This window comes from Oncorhynchus clarkii, chromosome 18, assembly GCF_045791955.1.
Source record: "Oncorhynchus clarkii lewisi isolate Uvic-CL-2024 chromosome 18, UVic_Ocla_1.0, whole genome shotgun sequence".
Taxonomy (NCBI): domain Eukaryota; kingdom Metazoa; phylum Chordata; class Actinopteri; order Salmoniformes; family Salmonidae; genus Oncorhynchus; species Oncorhynchus clarkii.
Window position 1 is genome coordinate 12,805,777 of NC_092164.1, and position 17,353 is coordinate 12,823,129.

The 17,353-nt window shown below is 42.9% G+C and overlaps 1 protein-coding gene across 2 annotated transcripts in view; it reads left to right on the forward strand.

Moving 5' to 3' along the window:
• LOC139372447 (interleukin-1 receptor accessory protein-like 1) overlaps positions 1–17,353 on the forward strand; it is a 364,639-nt gene that overhangs the window by 5,085 nt on the left and 342,201 nt on the right. For both annotated transcript variants that reach the window (XM_071112164.1, XM_071112165.1), the window contains exon 2: positions 13,493–13,594. In XM_071112164.1, coding sequence (XP_070968265.1) covers positions 13,513–13,594 — 82 coding nt within the window. In that variant the 5' untranslated portion in view covers positions 13,493–13,512. The remainder of the gene's footprint in view (positions 1–13,492; positions 13,595–17,353) is intronic.

Below are 17,353 nucleotides of genomic sequence, written 5' to 3' on the forward strand. Positions count from 1 at the left end.
ACAACTGTGGCCCTACAGCTCTCCACTGCTCTTCTCAAAGCCCCTCTGTCAGATTATCATTCAGTGGAGGCCAACAGCAAAACACATTTTCTCTCTTATTTCTTCAGGCGATCTCAGATCGAGAGAAAAAATACCATCTCTCTACAGAAATGAAGCTATCCAAGCTTCTATCTATCTGTCAGGTAGGCAGTATGAATGTATGGTACACATCCAACCATGGAATCAGTGGCTTGACTTTATTTAGCCTTTGAGTGTTTTGGCAGCCCTATCATAACAGAGACAAGCTAATGTAGCTACATAAAAGTCGTAATGGAATCGTTTTCCAACTGTCTGTTTATATTGTAGCTCAGGAAACGTGTGGGGAACCTCCCAGAGGAACTGCTAGAAGATGAAAAACTGGTCAATTGTTTCACACACTGAAATAAAGATTGAAGCGATGAAACTGTAGTCCCACTCCCCACAGATGAAATTGCATTCTAAGGTGTAATCAATTTTTTTCCTTCCTTCTATCTATTTTTTTGAAAGCTTGAGGCAAGGAAAATAAAAAGCTGATGGTTTGTCAGTGATAGAATGTGCAGTCCAGGAGCTGGCCTGGATGATGGAATTATCATGTTCACCCCTTTTCCCCCAAAACCTGTTTCCCTGCAATGTTTGCATGTGATCCTAAAGGAGCCTAGACTGCTTAGTGGATGAAGTCGATGTGTTTTAGATATTTGGGAGGTAGATGTGTGAAAGGAGATGGAAAGTGTCACGCAGGTAAAACGCAAAATGGGCAATTTTTCCTTCAATTTCTCCCTTCTCCATTCGGAGCTCTGCTGGCCCATTCATGAAGACTCCGTAGTGACACACAGCGCATTACCACAGAGATAAACCTTCCCTCACAATCTGCCTGCGTTTAAAAAGAACAAAGACCTTGGATATGTTGTGCTGCATGCAGAATGTCTCTCCAATACAGGAAGTAGAAGACAACATGCACCGACTCAGCGTTCCTGACCAATGATATATCCTCAAGAGAGAAGTGTCCAATTACACAGAGAGCATGTATTCACATGCCGTTTCTTAAGACTCCTCATTCACAACACTGTGTTGTTCATGTATTTTTCACCCTAGACTAGTCAATGACAAAGGGGAACACATTATTGTAGTTGTGTTGCTAAACAAACACCAGAGCTGTGGTCTAGATGTGAGTGTCGTATTATTTATGGGCCCCGTTTCTTTCCCAGAATGCTGCTGCTGTGTCAACTGCGAATTCGGTTGCGAAGCCGTTCCTTGGCGAGAGCCAGCGTTCTCCATGGGCCCTCCACATATCCCCAACAACCCCAGCGAGAGTGGCCCTCAATAGGCCCTGATTTATTGGGCCACTTTATGAGAAGGGCCAGGGGAGTCGGCTCTCCTTGTCCTCCGATATTAATATCCCGCCTTCCTCACATGGAGTGTTTTTTCCCACATTGTTTTTCAATGCAGTAAATGTGTGTTGTTCCTGTCATGCTCTCCATGGTAACTAGACCCCTCCCCTCCAATCCTCCTTATCCTATCAGTTTAGTCTTGATTGCTGGTGCTGGCTCCATTTCAGGACAGGGGGCCACTCAGAGATGATACAATCAGAGCAGCAAATAGTAGGCAGAGGGGGTAATGATAGGAAGGAGGGAGCGATGGAGAGAGGGAGGGAGCGAGGGAGGGAGGGAGGGAGAGAGAGAGGTAGGGAGCGATGGAGGGAGGGAGAGAGGGAGAGAGAGAGAGAGAGAGAGAGAGAGAGAGAGAGACATGCCGGTCTGAAAATTCAGGTCTATAGTAACTCCAACACAGTTTTCCCTCCCCACTCCCTGGCTCTTTCAGCCGCAACACTTGTCTGGTTCTTCGGGTTGACTTTTCAGCAGACAAATTGACCTTTTTTTGCCTTGGGTTCTTACTGTGTCTTTTCCCTCTGTTTTCTATTGAGCGAGCCATTGAACCGGTTGTTAGGTGGCTGGTCTGCTGGAGTTCTAGTTCCGTGTTCCGCTCCCCCCGGGGCTATACCCTCTGAGACCCTCGTGACGCCCTTGTGGTTCTACAGTGTTTTGGCTTATTAAATGTGAACGTGAGGGCAGTGGTTCAATAAGCCTCCAGTTTCAGGCATGCTTATCTTCATCCAGTTGAGGGAATGGGGGAATTGTTACATGTGTGTATGTTGAGTAACAACCCTCCATTTATGTTTACATGTTAATAATGAAGACCAGTGAGTCCACTTTCTAGCCATGCTCAGAGGAAGCTGGGATTCTACCATGGGAAGCCTCACAATGTTACAGGATTATGTAATGCATATATATTGGTATCATTCAACAGAAAAGTCATCTGACAATAGAAATTAGCATTAGGAGCTATTGTACTCCTAGGAATGGGACCTATTCTTGTGCTGTAGTACTGTAGCCAGCCAATTTGACAATTCACCGCCTCTCGCCCTATCCCTCCTCCCACTACCCTAACACATGCAATCTACTGCAGTCATCAGTGTGCATATCCTTTGGAATAACAGTAGTAGAAGTCTGTTTCACAGTTCACCAGCTGCTGTGTTTCAGTTTCCTCCCCAGCAGATTGAGTTGATCCTACTGATGGATGATGGAGCAGTATACCAGCTCTAGAAGACAGCCTTGCATCAATCATCCTGGCTTCCAGCTACTTCCTCCTTGGCCCTCGTCCCACCTACCTGCCTGCCTGTCAGCCATAACCCCCCCTCTCTCCTTTAATGAGTGGAGTGGAGGGGTGGGTGTCTCCTCCCAACTAGATTGGCCCTCAGTAGGGAACAGTGTCAAGTCCCATTTGAGTGGGATGATTGGATCTGAAGAGGTTTCTCTTGGTGTAGTGTAGTGGATGGAGGGGACTTTGGATGGGGGATAAAACGGAGACAGGTGACTGCTGCTGGATAGGTTGGTCTCTCTCCTTTTCTACAAAAGTTTGCAGAACTCTGGAGAAATGAAGTGCTCTTGTACCCTACAATATCTGTCTTTGTACTGTTGACGGATCTCAGTGGAAGTGATCTTATACAATATACTATATTTATTTGTACTGTTGACATAGTTATCTTATACAATATCATAGCTTTCTTTATACTGTTGACACAACAAGAGAAATGAAGTTATCTTATACAGTATGTGTAACGGTTTTCTTCCGTTGAAGGAGAGGAGGACAAAAATACAGCGTGGTTAGTGTTCAACATGTTTAATAAGGACAACAAATGTGAACACTACAAAATACAAAACAACAAATGTGAAAAAAACGAAACAGTCCTATCTGGTGCATAGACACAAAGACAGAAGACATACAAATTACCTAGAAAGGAAACAGCCCCATAAACATACAAAACCCCTAGACTGGACAAAACACATAAATCCCCCATGTCACACCCTGACCTAACCAAAATAATAAAGAAAACAAAGATAACTAAAGCCAGGGCATGACAGTATGATATCTTGACAGAACTCAAGATAAATGAAGTTCTCTCATACAGTATAATATATTTGTGCCGTTGACAGAACTCAAGAGAAATGAAGTTCTCTCATACAGTATAATATCTTGGTACTGTTGACAGATCTCTGGAGAAATGAAGTTCTCTCATACAGTATAATATCTTGGTACTGTTGACAGATCTCTGGAGAAATGAAGTTCTCTTAAACAATATAATATATTTCAATGTACTGTTGACAGATCTCTGGAGAAATGAAGTTATCTTATACAATATAATGTCTTTCTATGTACTGTTGACAGAAATCAAGAGAAATGAAGTGCTCCTTCCTATAGAAAATAATATTATTATTTGTACTGTTGCCAGAACTCAGGGGAAATGAAGTTATCTTATACAATATAACATATTTCTATATACTGTACTTTGCTCATGGACAATTCTATATGAATCAACATACTTGTTTAGTGTGGTGAGCTCTCTTGTAGCAGGTTAAGGTTTATGGAAACTGTGATTTTGAGGTTGTAAACTATGTCTGAACAGCTCTGTCATTTCCATGTCAATGGGTTGAGCTGAGTCTTGCTCAGCAAGGGGAAAGAATGGGCCATAAAGCCTAATGCGTTGCCTGAATAATGCAGGTGTGCAATTTCAATAGTGGGGCAGCGAGCGAGCGGTCTGAGCTGTACTGTGTGTTTGGAGGAGAGATTTGAGATGGATGGCTTATCTTTTATTAAACATGCGGTCGGTGTGGAGGGGAGGCTACAGTACTGACAGAAGCTCTGCTCTCCCCTCGCTCCTCCTCTTCTCCTCCTGGGGATGATTTATCCCCTCCTCCCTTCCCTCTCTCTTGTCCTCAGCAGCCTCCGTTTTCATCCCCAGAATGGGGCTACAGCCGGGCTCTCCCCTGGACCCCTGAGCCCCCTCCGCCACCACGGCCTATCCAATAAGAAGGCTTCATTAGTTTTATCTTTATTTCCCTGCCGCTCGGCTACGGCTGGGCCGAGCTGGGACACAGAGGGCCTTAGCAGGCAGGTCGGGGATCTGAGGGGGATTGAACAGGACTCCTCCTGGTCCTGTTTTCTCAGGTTTTATTGAGCTGAAACGATTGGTAGAGCAGAGCAGAGAAGTAGCAGAGGTTGATAAGAATGGGGGGGGGGTGAATCTGTAGTGAATTGGATTTCAAATTAGGGCTATGTGGTGCGTGTGCTGTGTTGTTGATGATGTATAGCTAGCTATCTTCTGTCACCTCCAAAGTGAATATCGGTACTGACTGAGCACTGCTGCCTTCCTGGAAGCTTTTTGGAGAGGTGAGTTTGTGGCGGGTAATGCTTGAGATCTAGTATCATTGCCATGCATTTAATCACTGTAGCGTTGAGGTACATTATGAAATTAAAACTTCATCCATGTTGACTTTAAAAGCTTCTTAGCTTGAACCAAGGGAAATTACAACCACTAAGGGCAATTAATTGCTAATGATTAAGGGTATATAAAACGTTGTTTTAGACTTCGCTGAAACAGCAGAGAGTAAGTCTTGTTCTTGTCAGGAGGGAACGAGCGACTTGTTACAGACATCACTCTCACTGTTATTTCATAAGTGGACAAATCGGGTCAGATTGCTCTGTGTCTTTTCCCCACAAGAGAAAATAGCAAGCTGCCTGTAAATTGTTCTCTCCCCATTCTCTCTGTGATTCACTCAAAATAAAGTCTCCCTCTGTCCTGGCGTGACCAGCAGTTCTCATATTGTCAGAATACAGGCCTTCACCTCTGCATCAAGTCTATTTAATTGGACATCCACATCCCTATTATGGAAAGCAGCAATAGTACTCCTTGCCTGGCACACAAAGCGCTTATGGGAAATGAAGTCCTTATTGCCTCATGAGGTGGCCATTTTGGGGTCCACTCCACTGATTGTGTCACATAGGACTTCTCTTGGTGATTCATCTAAATAAGCCGAGGGGCCATTTCTGGGAAGCTGTAGCAGGTGGTGTTAGAACAGTGCTCTGCACCTCCTGCTTATTAACCCTGAACCCCAATGGCCGGGAGACTTGAGCCCACAGGCTCACAGTTGCATCACTTTCTCTGGCTTCACAGGAGAATACAAATGATGCAAATCATTCATGATTCAAAAGGAGAGACAGAGTTGAAGTGCGAACAAGTATATCATTTTCTATTTTGACACCATGTAGTAGGAAATTGGCTGTGATTTTTAAATTGGTTAACTTGACTCTATTAAAACATGTCGCTCATAGAAGTGGTAGCAAAAAGGTGTTATTTCACCCTTTTCAGGTAAAATACAATACCTTGCACCTCATGAGAAATTTCAATCTCAAGTATTGACCCACCTGTGGTGCCTTCGCTTTCTGCAAAGGATTCAAGTTTTCACAAGGTGTCACACTAGTTACGTGCAGTGGTAGAGAATGACGCCAGCCACAAAGAGGCATTGCTGTTTCGTGCTGTTTCCGGTCCACAGTGGGACTGGAAGCCCTGGGACCTACACTATAACAGCATGCACAGCTTTTCAGGTCCACAGTCCAGCTGATTTCACTCCTGGGGTCTGATTTCTACATGGGAACCCAGGTGTGTGCACTGCCCAGCCAATCAGTGACATTCATTATAGCGATTGCCAGGGAGGAGCTAAGCAGGGCTGTTGAACTCAAGGGCGTTAGTGAGTCGTGCTCCCCAGCAATACAGACTCATAACTGGCTTCCACTAAAACAACCCTGTAGCACCTGGAAACCTATAGGTCACAGTCCTCAGATCGATCAGTAGTTACCCTGGACACAGCACTAAGCCTGGAATTTGTCCATTTAACCCTTTATAATCTAAGCCCTGTCTAAGCCGGGGGGGGGACTAACTTATTTAATAGTTTTAGTTTGGCATTACTGCTGTTAATTAACCAATAAAAAACACATTGAATAACAGATTCACTACATGGAACAACAAATGTTCGTGAGAACACCAATTTTCAGGATGTCTCATGGTCTGACAAACACCACTCTAGCTCTGCCACCTTTCACTGCAGATGCGGAAGGGCGATAACGGCAGATGCAGTGGATTGAGAGGCAGCCCATGCAAAAAAAACAAATACTGTATCTCTAGCTTAAACAGGCGTATTTTGATGGTGACTTTTTCAATTATGTTAATTTGATTTCCACAGTTGGCGTGGCAATTGTAGGCCAAGGGTTATAGTGGGTTCAGGGAGAGGTGTATGTACAGTTCATGGAACAGCTTGAATTGGGAATAGTTAATAATGTATGTCCTTTAGGAAGTTACTGGCAGCATACAGACAAATCTCTCTCTCTCTCTCTCTCTCTCTCTCTCTCTCTCTCTCTCTCTCTCTCTCTCTCTCTCTCTCTCTCTCTCTCTCTCACTCTCTCTCACTCTCTCTCACTCTCTCTCACTCTCTCTCGGCATTGCACCTGAAATCTCCTCCAATCAAAATATGATGGTGGATGGGGGGATAAGATCATCTGAAATTGAATAATTTGGGTTGCAAAATTCTGGGAACGTTCAATATATTCTTTGGTTTTCACGAAATCCCGGTTGGAGGATCCCCGGATCAGGAAATCTGGTATCCTCCAACCAGGATATCTAGAAACCAGGGAATTTATTGAACGCTGCAAGAATTTTGCAACCCTAGGAATAATTCTGTGTGTACAGCCGGGCTTTATGTGTGTGGATGTAGGTGTGTGGATGTAGGTGTGTGGATGTAGGTGTGTGGATGTAGGTGTGTGGATGTACGTGTGTGGATGTACGTGTGTGGATGTACGTGTGTGGATGTACGTGTGTGGATGTACGTGTGTGGATGTACGTGTGTGGATGTAGGTGTGTGGATGTAGGTGTGTGGATGTAGGTGTGTGGATGTACGTGTGTGGATGTACGTGTGTGGATGTAGGTGTGTGGATGTACGTGTGTGGATGTACGTGTGTGGATGTACGTGTGTGGATGTAGGTGTGTGGATGTAGGTGTGTGGATGTAGGTGTGTGGATGTAGGTGTGTGGATGTAGGTGTGTGGATGTAGGTGTGTGGATGTACGTGTGTGGATGTACGTGTGTGGATGTACGTGTGTGGATGTACGTGTGTGGATGTAGGTGTGTGGATGTACGTGTGTGGATGTACGTGTGTGGATGTACGTGTGTGGATGTAGGTGTGTGGATGTACGTGTGTGGATGTACGTGTGTGGATGTACGTGTGTGGATGTAGGTGTGTGGATGTACGTGTGTGGATGTACGTGTGTGGATGTACGTGTGTGGATGTAGGTGTGTGGATGTAGGTGTGTGGATGTAGGTGTGTAGATGTAGGTGTGTGGATGTAGGTGTGTGGATGTAGGTGTGTGGATGTAGGTGTGTAGATGTAGGTGTGTGGATGTAGGTGTGTGGATGTAGATGTGTGGATGTAGGTGTGTGGATGTAGGTGTGTGGATGTACGTGTGTGGATGTACGTGTGTGGATGTAGGTGTGTGGATGTAGGTGTGTGGATGTAGGTGTGGAGGGTATAAGTGATTGCAACTGTTTCTCACAAATAGAAATGTTAATAACTTGCAAAGGCAGCAGGCAGATAAGGTTTTTTCCTCTGCTCCTCCACGGAGAGAGGGGAACGAGGACGAGGAGATGGTGAAAAGAGGAAGGGAGGGAGGAGAGAGGGAAGGGCTGTTGGAAGACACATTATTCTGTGCTGGTGCTCCTCTAGTAAGAGCCACTAGTGAGAAAGGGCCCTTCTCTGGCAGAACCTTCAAGACAGTAATTGAATTTGGTTGAATCCAGCGGGGGATAAATACAGGGACTAATAGACAGGGACTAAGAGACAAGGAGGTAGGGGGATGAGGAAAAACAACTGGACAACAACTGCAGTCGACAATAGATTCTATGGAGCTTCCTCCTTTTGCAGACCCTGCTAATTCAATGGTTATGGACCATCAGTGACTTGCTTGTTTGTTTACGTCATTGCTGCAGCAGGGGGTAGTCGGCTACACTGCACTACAACAGGGAGCTCATGTCAATTCTCATGCTCCCCTCCCACACTGTGGGCTGTGTAAATAGCTAGCACTTGATTCTCTCCTCTCAGTATTGGGGAAAACACACTCTGAAATAACAAGAGGTTGATATTCACATATTAACCAGGATCCACTTGAAATCACTGATTATGAGAATTACGATGGTAAATGTTTTATACAAACAAGAGTAGCACTTCATTTTACCGCACATAGTTTCCCAGCTGGTTACTAAGCAATGGCATGGTAAATGGTCATTACACAGTAATAACCTAGGAATGACTGTTTTAGCGACCTATTCACAATTAAACAGACCTATCTGTGTATCACGGAACAACTACATATCTGCCTTGCATTTTCAATCCAAACCACTGCTACAGTAGTGAGCTTGCAGTTCCAGGAACATATTATGGTAATATTTTGAATTCTGTCATGTTTAATCCTATAATCCCTTATTTATTCTGTTTTTGATATACTCGGGACTATGATCAGTCTGCTGCAATACCACCTGCAGACGACTTGTTAGCTCATCAGTAACGATGCACTGAGGTAGACAAATATGCCTCTATTTGTTATTTAGGAATATTATTCAATATCACCAATTTCAAGTACCTCCTATTGCCTTTGAACACCATGTATCTTCGTCTTCTTTTAAAAAATATTTAGCATTTATTTCATGTTTTTTAACTAAGCAAGTCAGTAACAACAAATTCTTACTTACAATGACGTTCTACTAAAAGGCAAAATGCCTCCTGCGGGGACGCGGGATGGGATTAAAAATGTAAAATAAAATAAAAATATAGGACAAAACACACATCACGACAAGAGAGACACAACACTACATAAAGAGAGACACCACACCACTACATAAAGAGAGACACCACACCACTACATAAAGAGAGACACCACACCACTACATAAAGAGAGACACCACACCACTACATAAAGAGAGATACCACACCACTACATAAAGAGAGACACCACACCACTACATAAAGAGAGACACCACACCACTACATAAAGAGAGACACCACACCACTACATAAAGAGAGACACCACTACATAAAGAGAGACACCACTACATAAAGAGAGACACCACTACATAAAGAGAGACAACACAACACTACATAAAGAGAGACACCACAACACTACATAAAGAGAGACCTAAGACAACAACACAGTATATCAGCAACACATGACAACAACATGGTAGCAACACAACATGGCAGCAGCACAACATGGTAGCAGCACAAAACAGGGTACAAACATTATTGGGAGCAGACAACAGCACAAAGGGAAAGAAGGTACAGACAACAATACATCACCCGAAGCAGCCACACCTGTCAGTAAGAGTGTCCATGATTGGGTCTTTGAAATGGCAACATCATTTACATGCCATGCACTGGCGCCCAATCACAGTTATCACAGGAAGCTAGTAAACCTAGGCGATTGTGTCTATTTAATCATTGTGTGCTCTGTTTGTAAGAGAGGGACCACATCGAGAGTATCTTTGGTGGTAATGTTTGCAGACACGAGAGAGAACGCTAATTAAAATGATACGATTTGGGTGTTGCTTTATCGTTTTAGTGTAGTGAGGGGGTGACTTGTGAAGCGTCGTTAGCCAACTAGCGCCCGGCGCTACAATGGCCCTTTCATAGCGGGGTGGTTTGTGGTGGTGTCGTCATCCTTGGCTGCAGTCTAATCTGGAACTGACACACTAACACTGTCTCCTCAGGTTTATTGTGGTTTACCGGGTTCCCCCCTCCAGATTCTGTGTTGTGTCTTTGTCAGGTACTAAATGTCAACGTGAAGTTTTTTAACATTGGAAGCTACCACATGTCAATTGAATTGACAGTCATTGAAATGATCATACAACCACCCCCCAAAACAGTGGCCTAACACCAGAGGAATTCAGATTAGAATTGATTATGTAAAGGATTAGGGAGCCGGTGAAATTAACATGTTAGTTAGCATGGCAACAAAGCCAGATATATTATTACTCACTACTTTGACACAGCTTCTTCTTTGATGAAGTTCATTTTATATGGGTCCATGATGATAAATCCTTAAAGAGAGGAATAAAAAGAAAACTTTTGGAGAATGGATTTGCATACGGGCATCATTTATTTGAAAGGCTAATTGCAGATTTGTAGGCAGCTGCAGAACATGATATCAAATATTTGTTTTCCCCGTTTTGATCTATGATCCAGATGAGTAAATGATGATTAAATGATTTGCACGTGGTGTAATCTGAAAGCCACATCTCATTCAAAACAACAGCTGTGTTTACACAGGCAGCCCAATTCTCATCTTTTTTCAACTAATTCGTATTTTGAACAATCACATCTGATCTTTTCACATCAGATCTTTTTCAGAGCTGATCTGAGTGATCAAAAAAGCCTTTTGTCCAGGCCCCAATTTTTTGGGGGGTAGGGTCCTGTGCAGTTATAAATCAAACAAATACATGTGTGAACACCAAAGGTTTTTTTTCAATTGCAATTTATTGTAGAAGAAATAGTCAATCGTGCAAGAGTGGCTTCTACTTCTACTATCTTGTGTAATCCACCTTCAATATGGTGATTGGATGTAAATTCACCTTCAGAATCTTTTACTCATGACCTTTTACCTGGTGTGTTCCTTTCGGTACAACTAACTATGTTCTTGATTTGACCCATAGCTTTACAATAGGACTACATACATACAGTGCCTCCGTAAAGTATTCAGACCCCTGGACTTTTCCCACACTTTGTTACGTTACAACTTAACCTAAAATTGATTAAATTCAAAAAATCCTCAGCAATCTACACACAATACCCCATAATGACAAAGCGAATAAAGGTTTAGACATTGTTGCAAATGTATTAAAAGTAAAAAAAACAGAAAAACCTTATTTACATAAGTATTCAGACCCTTTGCTGTGAGACTCGAAATTGAGCTCAGGTGCATCCTGGTTCCATTGATCGTCCTTGAGGTGTTTCTACAACTTTACCTGTGGTAAATTCAATTGATTGGACATGATTTGGAAAGGCACACGCTTGTCTACATAACGTCCCACAGTTGACAGTGCAAGGAGAAGACTGATCAGAGATGCAGCCAAGAGGCCCATGATCACTCTGGATGAATTGCAGAGATCTACAGCTGAGGTGGGAGACTCTGTCCATAGGACAACAATCAGTCGTATATTGCACAAATCTGGCCTTTATGGAAGAGTGGCAAGAAGAAAGCCATTTCTTAAAGATATCCATAAAAAGTGTTGTTTAAAGTTTGCCACAAGCCACCTGGGAGACACACCAAACATGTGGAAGAAGGTGCTCTGGTCAGATGAAACCAAAATTGAACTTTTTGGCAACAATGCAAAACGTTATGTTTGGCGTAAAAGCAACACAGCTGAACACACCATCCCCACTGTCAAACATGGTGGTGGCAGCATCATGGTTTGGGCCTGCTTTTCTTCAGCAGGGACAGGGAAGATGGTTAAAATTGATGGGAAGATGGATGGAGCCAAATACAGGACCATTCTGGAAGAAAACCTGATGGAGTCTGCAAAAGACCTGAGACTGGGACGGAGATTTGTCTTCCAACAAGACAATGATCCAAAACATAAAGCAAAATCTACAATGGAATGGTTCAAAAATAAACATATCCAGGTGTTAGAATGGCCAAGTCAAAGTCCAGACCTGAATCCAATCGAGAATCTGTGGAAAGAACTGAAAACTGCTGTTCACAAATGCTCTCCATCCAACCTCACTGAGCTCGAGCTGTTTTGCAAGGAGGAATGGGAAAAAATGCAAAACTGATAGAGACATACCCCAAGCGACTTACAGCTGTAATCGCAGCAAAAGTTGGCGCTACAAAGTATTAACTTAAGGGGGCTGAATAATTTTGCACGCCCAATTTTTCAGTTTTTGATTTGTTAAAAGAGTTAGAAATATCCAATAAATGTCGTTCCACTTCATGATTGTGTCCCACTTGTTGTTGATTCTTCACAAAAAAATACAGTTTTATATCTTTATGTTTGAAGCCTGAAATGTGGCAAAAGGTCGCAAAGTTCAAGGGGGCCGAATACTTTCGCAAGGCACTGTATGTCTATTACATTAAAACCAAATAAAAATCCATTTAAATTACAGGTTGTAATGCAACAAAATAGGAAAAATGCCAAGGGGGATGAATACTTTCGCAAGGCACAGTGAATGTGATATTTCCGTTTTTATTTATTTATTATAATTTAGAACAATTTCTTAAAACCAGTTTTTACTTTGTCATTACATGGTATTGTGTGTAGATTGATGAGGGGGAAAAACAATTTAATCAATTTTAGAATAAAGCTGTAACCAAACAAAATGTTGATAAAGTCAAGGGGTCTGAATACTTTCCAAAGGCGCTGTAACAAATACTGTACCTCCACTCACCCTTCAGTGGTGCTTGTTATTGATTGTTAGTGTTACAGCCATTCCTACTGGGCACATACTGGTTGAATCAATGTTGTTTCCACGTCATTTCAATGAAATGACGTTGAACCAACGTGGAATAGATGTTAGATTGACATCTGTGCCCAGTCGGCTGTTTCACTGTTTTAGATTTTATTTTATTTATTAATTAAGGGAATGTATGTGGGCTTAAATATTTGTATGTTTGCTGCCATTTCCTAATAATATGTTTGCCTTGATGTTATACTCTATCATGATTTACTTCTTTATGTTGTATGTCATCCTTAAACCATGAAGCAACATATTCAGGATACACCGTTTCCCTTCCAAATCTAATACATGAGGTGTTGCGTCATGATTGTGGTCTATAGCACGCTGTGATTTAGACAAAATGACTGTCTAGGAAGAGTGAGGGAGCTGTTGAAGCCAGTTAAAGTGATCTATTGCGTTCAAAATGGTGGGGTGTACTTTCTTCGCTCTTTAGAGGCATAAAAACAAAAATGACTGTTTAGATTTAGTGTGTGTTTCTTGATTTATGTTTTGTCTACAAAGCGCATTATCTTCTCTAAAGGATTTGTTCATTATTCTTACCTTTATGGATAGTCTCTAACCTCTCTCTCCTCTCCTCTAACCCCATAGGACACTTGGCCAGGTGAAAAATGAAAGCTCCCATCACACTCCAGATTCTTCTCTATGCTGCTGTGGTCCGAGGTTTCAAAACAGTGTCCAAGAGAGGCTCAGGTACGTCTCCATTTAACTGTCTGTTAGCTGTCTGTCACTCCAGCCCGGTGGTTGAACCTCTCCAGGTATTGGAATCATGGAGAGAGGAATGTGTGATTGAGTCAACTTAACTGTGGTTGGTTGGAGTTGATGTTGGATGATGAATATTCAAAGGAAGGTCCAAATGGAATCTTCTGATGTCCATCTACTTTTAAGAGTAATGGCTTCTTTCTATGTTACATTTCTATACCTGTCAATGCACTAATGCTAAGGATGTTAAATGCAAACAGCTAACTTTTGTGGTTCTATTGGCTTTTGGTTCTATTGAGTGCTGTCGGTTTGGGCTCCAATCTGGGCTGCTATTTATTATGAACCATCTTCAGGTTGCCTTGGCATTTGTCAAATAAGCAGTATTACAGGCCCTGACATTGACAGATGGCATCTCCAGTTCAGAAGAGAATGTCTATCTCATACACACTCACAGTTTCCTCTCTCCCCCTCTGTTTGTCTCTCTGTCTCTCTCTCTCTCTCTCTCTCTCTTTCTCTCCCTGTCCATCCCTCCATATCTCTCTACCTCCCCTGATGTGTGAACTTTAAGCCAACAAGAGAAGAAATTTGACTGTGATATAGACAAGAGTCAGAATATTCACCCTATTGTACAACAAAACTTTTGATCAGCCTGCCACTCTGCTACACTAGGACAGCACCTTCAGCTGCAGAATGGGCTTTAGAAGAAACAGCATTGTGTGTTCTTCTGTAGTGGTCCATGGAACAGTTGGATAATGGATCTGTCTCTCAGCCTTTCCACATGTTTGCGCACAAATGTTGCTTTAACAGCAGTCAACATTCCCTTTGCAATCTCAGAGTCAAGTGCTTTCAACAATGGATGGCATATGCCATTCATCCATACTCCTTAAAGAATAGTCACTTCTCAGTTGAGGTCCTTCAGCATCCTGCATTTCACCACAGTTTCAATACAATTACACTGGCTTTGTGTGATATATTGAGAGTCATGGCAAATATAGCAGTATATTGTGAAGTACTATATGATGAAGACATGGCCATGTGTTCATTCTAGGTATCAGTGGTAATTACACTAAGGGATATCATTGGTGTTACAGTAAGGGATATAATTTGTATTACAGTAAGGGATATCAGTGATGTTACAGTAAGTGGTATCAGTAAGGGATATCAGTGGTATTACAGTAAGGGATATTATTTGTATTACAGTAAGGGATATCAGTGATGTTACAGTAAGCGGTATCAGTAAGGGATATCAGTGGTATTACAGTAAGGGATATCATTGGTGTTACAGTAAGGGATATCAGTGGTGTTACAGTAAGGGATATCAGTGGTGTTACAGTAAGGGATATCAGTGGTATTGCAGTAAGGGATATCAGTGGTGTTACAGTAAGTGGTATCAGTTAGCGATATCGGTGGTATTACAGTAAGGGATATCATTGGTGTTACAGTAAGGGATATCAGTGGTGTTACAGTAAGGGATATCAGTGTTATTACAGTAAGGGATATCAGTGGTGTTACAGTAAGTGGTATCAGTAAGCAATATCGGTGATGTTACAGTAAGGGATATCAGTGGTATTACAGTTAGGGATATCAGTGGTGTTACACTAAGATATATCAGTGGTGTTACAGTAAGGGATATCAGTGGTATTACAGTAAGTGGAATCAGTAAGCGATATCAGTGGTATTGCAGTAAGGGATATCAGTGGTATTACAGTAAGTGGAATCAGTAAGCGATATCAGTGGTATTACAGTAAGGGTTATCAGTGGTATTACAGTAAGTTGAATCAGTAAGCGATATCAGTGGTATTACAGTAAGGGATATCAGTGGTGTTACAGTAAGGGATATCAGTGGTATTACACTAAGGGATATCAATGGTATTACAGTAAGTGGAATCAGTAAGCGATATCAGTGGTATTACAGTAAGGGATATCAGTGGTATTACAGTAAGGGACAGCAGCAGTAGAAAGATGTCCCTACTACCCCTCTGATGGCCTCTCTCTCTCTCTCTCTTGATCTCTCTCTCTCTCCTTCTCTCTCTTTCACCCCATCAGGGAGTCAACGTCTCTCTTGGAGCCTTTATCAGCTCTATTTTGAACCAGCGGAATGCTATGTGCTGCCATATCCACCGTGTCCCACAGGGATGTATTAAAGGTGGTTCTACCAGGGGAGCGATGTGGGAGGAGAGACATTTCCTGTGACCTAGCATTTCTCTGGCTATTGACGGAATAGAGGGAGGACATCATTCCTTCATTGATAACATGCAGGCAAAGGAGAGACCTTGAGAAATGTATTTGTATAGCGAATATTTATAAACATCTGTACATGTCGTTCAAGGATGAATCTGGATGAATCTGTGGGAAAAACAACATATAATGGAAGACATACTGTACAGTGATGGAGATCTTTTAGTAGTAGTTTATTCATTCTCAGAAGGATATTTGCTTATGTTGTGTTTTCAATTGTCCTTTAATGCATATCAGACAGCAGGGCCTGCAGCAGGACCTGTGATGCATATCAGACAGCAGGGCCTACAGCAGAGCCTGTAATACTAATCAGACAGAAGGGTCTACAGCAGGGCCTGTAATACTAATCAGACAGAAGGGCCTACAGCAGGGCCTGTAATACTAATCAGACAGAAGGGCCTACAGCAGGGCCTGTAATACTAATCAGACAGAAGGGCCTACAGCAGGGCCTGTAATACTAATCAGACAGAAGGGCCTACAGCAGGGCCTGTAATATATATCAGACAGAAGGGCCATCAGCCGGGCCTGTAATACTAATCAGACAGAAGGGCCTACAGCAGGGCCTGTAATACTAATCAGACAGAAGGGCCTACAGCAGGGCCTGTAATACTAATCAGACAGAAGGGCCTACAGCAGGGCCTGTAAGACTAATCAGACAGAAGGGCCTACAGCAGGGCCTGTAATACTAATCAGACAGAAGGGCCTACAGCAGGGCCTGTAATACTAATCAGACAGAAGGGCCTACAGCAGGGCCTGTAATATATATCAGACAGCAGGGCCAACAGTAGGGCCTGTAATATATATCAGACAGCAGGGACAACAGCAGGGCCTGTAATACTAATCAGACAGCAGGGCCAACAGCAGGGCCTGTAATACTAATCAGACAGAAGGGCCTACAGCAAGGCCTATAATACTAATCAGACAGCAGGGCCAACAGCAGGGCCTGTAATAAATATCAGACAGCAGGGCCAACAGCAGGGCCTGTAATACTAATCAGACAACAGGGCCAACAGCAGGGCCTGTAATATATATCAGACAGCAGGGCCAACAGCAGGGCCTGTAATATATATCAGACAGCAGGGCCAACAGCAGGGCCTGTAATATATATCAGACAGCAGGGCCAACAGCAGGGCCTGTAATATATATCAGACAGCAGGGCCAACAGCAGGGCCTGTAATACATATCGGACAGCAGGGCGAACAGCAGGGCCTGTAATATATATCAGACAACAGGGCCAACAGCAGGGCCTGTAATATATATCAGACAGCAGGGCCAACAGCAGGGCCTGTAATACATATCAGACTGCAGGGCCAACAGCAGGGCCTGTAATATATATCAGACAGCAGGGCCAACAGCAGGGTCTGTAATACATATCAGACAGCAGGGCCTGTAATACATATCAGACAGCAGTGCCTACAGCAGGGCCTTTAATGCATATCAGACAGCAGGGCCAACAGCAGGGCCTGTAATATATATCAGACAGCAGGGCCAACAGCAGGGTCTGTAATACAT